Source organism: Triticum dicoccoides, chromosome 5A (genome assembly GCF_002162155.2).
Source record: "Triticum dicoccoides isolate Atlit2015 ecotype Zavitan chromosome 5A, WEW_v2.0, whole genome shotgun sequence".
In the NCBI taxonomy this organism is placed as follows: domain Eukaryota; kingdom Viridiplantae; phylum Streptophyta; class Magnoliopsida; order Poales; family Poaceae; genus Triticum; species Triticum dicoccoides.
In genome coordinates this window covers 314,929,769-314,933,219 of record NC_041388.1, presented here as the reverse complement: position 1 = coordinate 314,933,219, position 3,451 = coordinate 314,929,769, and the positions used below count along the sequence as shown (strand labels likewise).

At 46.3% G+C, this 3,451-nt stretch overlaps 1 protein-coding gene across 1 annotated transcript in view; it reads right to left on the bottom strand.

The window, feature by feature from the left end:
* Window positions 1–2,421: 2,421 nt before the first annotated feature.
* LOC119297265 (zinc finger protein WIP2-like) overlaps window positions 2,422–3,451 on the bottom strand; it is a 2,084-nt gene continuing 1,054 nt past the window's right edge. The window contains exon 2 of the mRNA XM_037575124.1: window positions 2,422–3,017. Within this exon, the coding sequence (XP_037431021.1) occupies window positions 2,631–3,017 (387 nt within the window). The 3' untranslated portion in view covers window positions 2,422–2,630. The remainder of the gene's footprint in view (window positions 3,018–3,451) is intronic.

Below are 3,451 nucleotides of genomic sequence, written 5' to 3'. Positions count from 1 at the left end.
GCTAGGTAGGTTTCCCTCTCTTCTGTCTTCTAATTTTGTTTTTGTTTTCTAATTATTTGCCTCTGTTTTGAGCTTAGGAAAAATACCAAGGCATTTCCTAAAATCCTGAAAATATTCTTGGACACGTTCTGAATTATTTCAGTGGCCCAAAAATAGTTCCAACATTATTTGAACATTTAAATTATTTATAGTATTTTAAATGCCCAAAGTCAAATACAATAAGATTTAATTCAAAAATCCAGAATGGCCTAGAAATATGTGCATGATTTTTGGCAAAGGTTTTCACCTTTAACAAAAATCATGAACTTTTCTAAAGGACATTTGGGATCATTGAAAATATTTTTATTGAACCTAGTTGAATTCATTTGGTGCTAGGGTTTCAACAATCCCCATTTCAAGTTTCATGAAATTTAAACATGATGCATGGATGCAATGCCACTAGTTACAAGAAGATTTCTAGGGCTGTGACAGTAGGAGCCAATATGAGTATCCAGGTTCCGCTATTGGTTATTGACCGGAGATGTGTCTCGGTCATGTCTACATAGTTCTCAAACCCATAGGGTTCGCACGCTTAACGTTCGATGATGATTTGTATTATGAGCTATGTGATTTGATGTACCGAAGGTTGTTCGGAGTCCCGGATGAGATCACGAACATGACAAGGAGTCTCGAAATGGTCTAGACGTAAAGATCGATATATTGGAAGGCTATATTCGGACATCGGAAAGGTTCCGAGTGATTCGGGTATTTTTCGGAGTACCAGAGAGTTACGGGAATTCGCCGGGGGAAGTAGCGGGCCTTAATGGGCCATACGGGAAAGGAGAGAAGGGCCTCAAGGGGTGGACGCCCCCCCCCTCCCATGGCAAGTCCGAATTGGACTAGGGAGGGGGGCGGCGCCCTCCTCTCTTTCCTTCTCCCTCTCCTACTCCTTCCCTCTCTCCCCTATTGGAAAAGGAAGGGGACTCCAACTAGGATTGGGAATCCTAGTTGGACTCCCCCTATAGGCGCGCCCCTCCTGGGCCAGCCTCCTCTCCCCCCTCCTTTATATACGTGGGCAGGGGGCACCCCAAAGGCACTCCAAGATTTGTCTTAGCCGTGTGCGGTGCCCCCCTCCACAGTTTTCCACCTCCGTCATATTGTCATAGTGCTTAGGCGAAGCCCTGCGTCGGTAACTTCACCATCACCATCACCACGCCATCGTGCTGACGAAACTCTCGCTCGGCCTCAACTGGATCAAGAGTTCGAGGAACGTCACCGAGCTGAACGTGTGGGGAGGTGGCTCGACTAAGAGAAAATCATAGGTGACATGTCTGGAACATTCGAGTTAGCACATGGATTTCTATGACGGTAAGGAAGCGACCGGGGGTCTCGGATGACAGCAAGTCTAAGATGGGGGTCGGCGGTCAGAGGCGGTGGAGATGCTGTCGGTTCCAAACTTGCAGAGCACCCGAGGTCGCGATCTTCGATATGGTGGCGCTCTACTTACGGCGGGGCTCAGAGACATAGTTGTGCGGTGGCTTGGAGTCATTGGCCATGGGAACGGCGGCGCCCAGGTGTGCGCGCGGGCGACATGCCCTTTGCCTCAGCAGAGGAAGAAGATAACCAGCTAGTGGGCTGGGCTTGCTGGGCCATCCTATGCCAAAAGGTAAGAACTTGCACTCTCTTTTCCTTTTCAATTTCTGTTTTTTAGGGGCAAAAATGTCAAGCAAACGCCCAGAAGACGGTCAAAGCCCTTTGACTAGACAGTAACAGCATGGAAGGACATTTCTGTAAGTGCAACTAACAGTAGAGGGGCAAATTTAAGCATGCTTCCAAATTAGGGGCAAATAGGAGTAGTGGGTTCGAGTTAGGGGCACAAATCTAAATGTCCCTAGAAAATTATACCAAAATCTACAACGCCTAATTAATTTCATTAGATCCATCATACAATATATTTTCATACTATATTTTTGATGTTGTGGATATTAGTAATTCTTCCATCTACAACACTAAGTGTTAGACACACATGATTTAGAACTTTAGTGTACTTAATAACACACTACAAAATATATTTAACAAAAACGAAACACTATCGTACATCTAAGTGACAATAATTGAATTTTGGAGGGTCGTTAAAATATACTCCCTACAAAGTTACATTAAAATTAAGACACTTATTTTGAGACGGATGAAGTATTTTATTATTCTGCTTACATACAGCGATTTAGTTTAATGAAAGAGATTTAAAGGGCGAGTTCTCTCAAACTGACCTTATGAAAATAATTAAAACAAAGAGTGGTATATGTGAGAGTATTTGCTCAAAATAACTAGGAAATGAATCGTGACAATTAACCATGAAACAAATACAAAATAAGAATATTACTGAACAAATTAAGTTGCCATAACTTACAAGTCTACGATTAACACGCTAAAATACGCACATAGCACTTGAATAAGAACAAAATAGTTAAAAAAAAGTGTAATAATCAAACTGAGTTCAGCTAGCAGCTAGTAACATAGTAATGCTTATTATGCGAAGGAGAATACCATGGATACCCAAATCAATCGGTCCCCTAATATTGCACAAGCAATCGTATAATCACTGGCAGGCCGTTTGGCCATGCATATTTATCGTCCGTGGCTCTCGACGGTCACATTTTGGCGGCGGGCGGCCGCTCGACGTGGTCCTGCCCGAAGGCCCGAATGTGATCCTTGAGCGAGCGCTTGTGCTTGAAGTCAGAGCCGCAGGTGCAGTGCCACCGGCGGCCGCAGTTCTTCTCGTGAGTTCGCCAGTCGCCGCGCACGGCGAGCGCCTTGCCGCACTTGCGGCAGAGGAATGGCTTGGCACAGTGCCTGCGCTTGTAGTGCGTCTGCAGCGTCCGGAAGTCCTTGAGCGGCCGCGCCCGCGGGTGGTCCACGTGGCTCCGGCACCCCGGCGCGCAGCAGAAGCACGGCAGCCGGAGCATCGCCGCCGGCTGCGTGCCGCGGAGGGAGTCAGGCCCGCGGCGGTACTGCGACCCGTGTCCCCACATGTGCATCTGCATGCATCATATCCTCAAAGTTAACTGCATAATCATGATATTCAGCAATGTCACTCAAAATATGTCAAATTAATTAGACAACAGTAGATGCATGGATCTATTGGTAATGCTGTCAGCAGACAGACATGGTGCCTTTCCTGGGGAAGCAGCTATAAATCCGTGTACACATATGGATGCATCCACAGTGCAACTGTGCAAGGCAGAAAGGAGAGAGAATTTTCATGGTACCTCTCTCCCTCTCTCTGAGCCTGGACATGCACGAGGTGACAAAAATACGAACCAGGCACGACAAAAGCCAGGATAGAATGATGGGAGGAAGCCCTACATCTGTAGTGGCCCAAATGTGGGAACTAACAACAAAAGGAAGTACGAATTAACCAGCCTGCCTAGCTGAAACGCACAAAAGGCCCCAGTCTCTACATGGCCCTCGT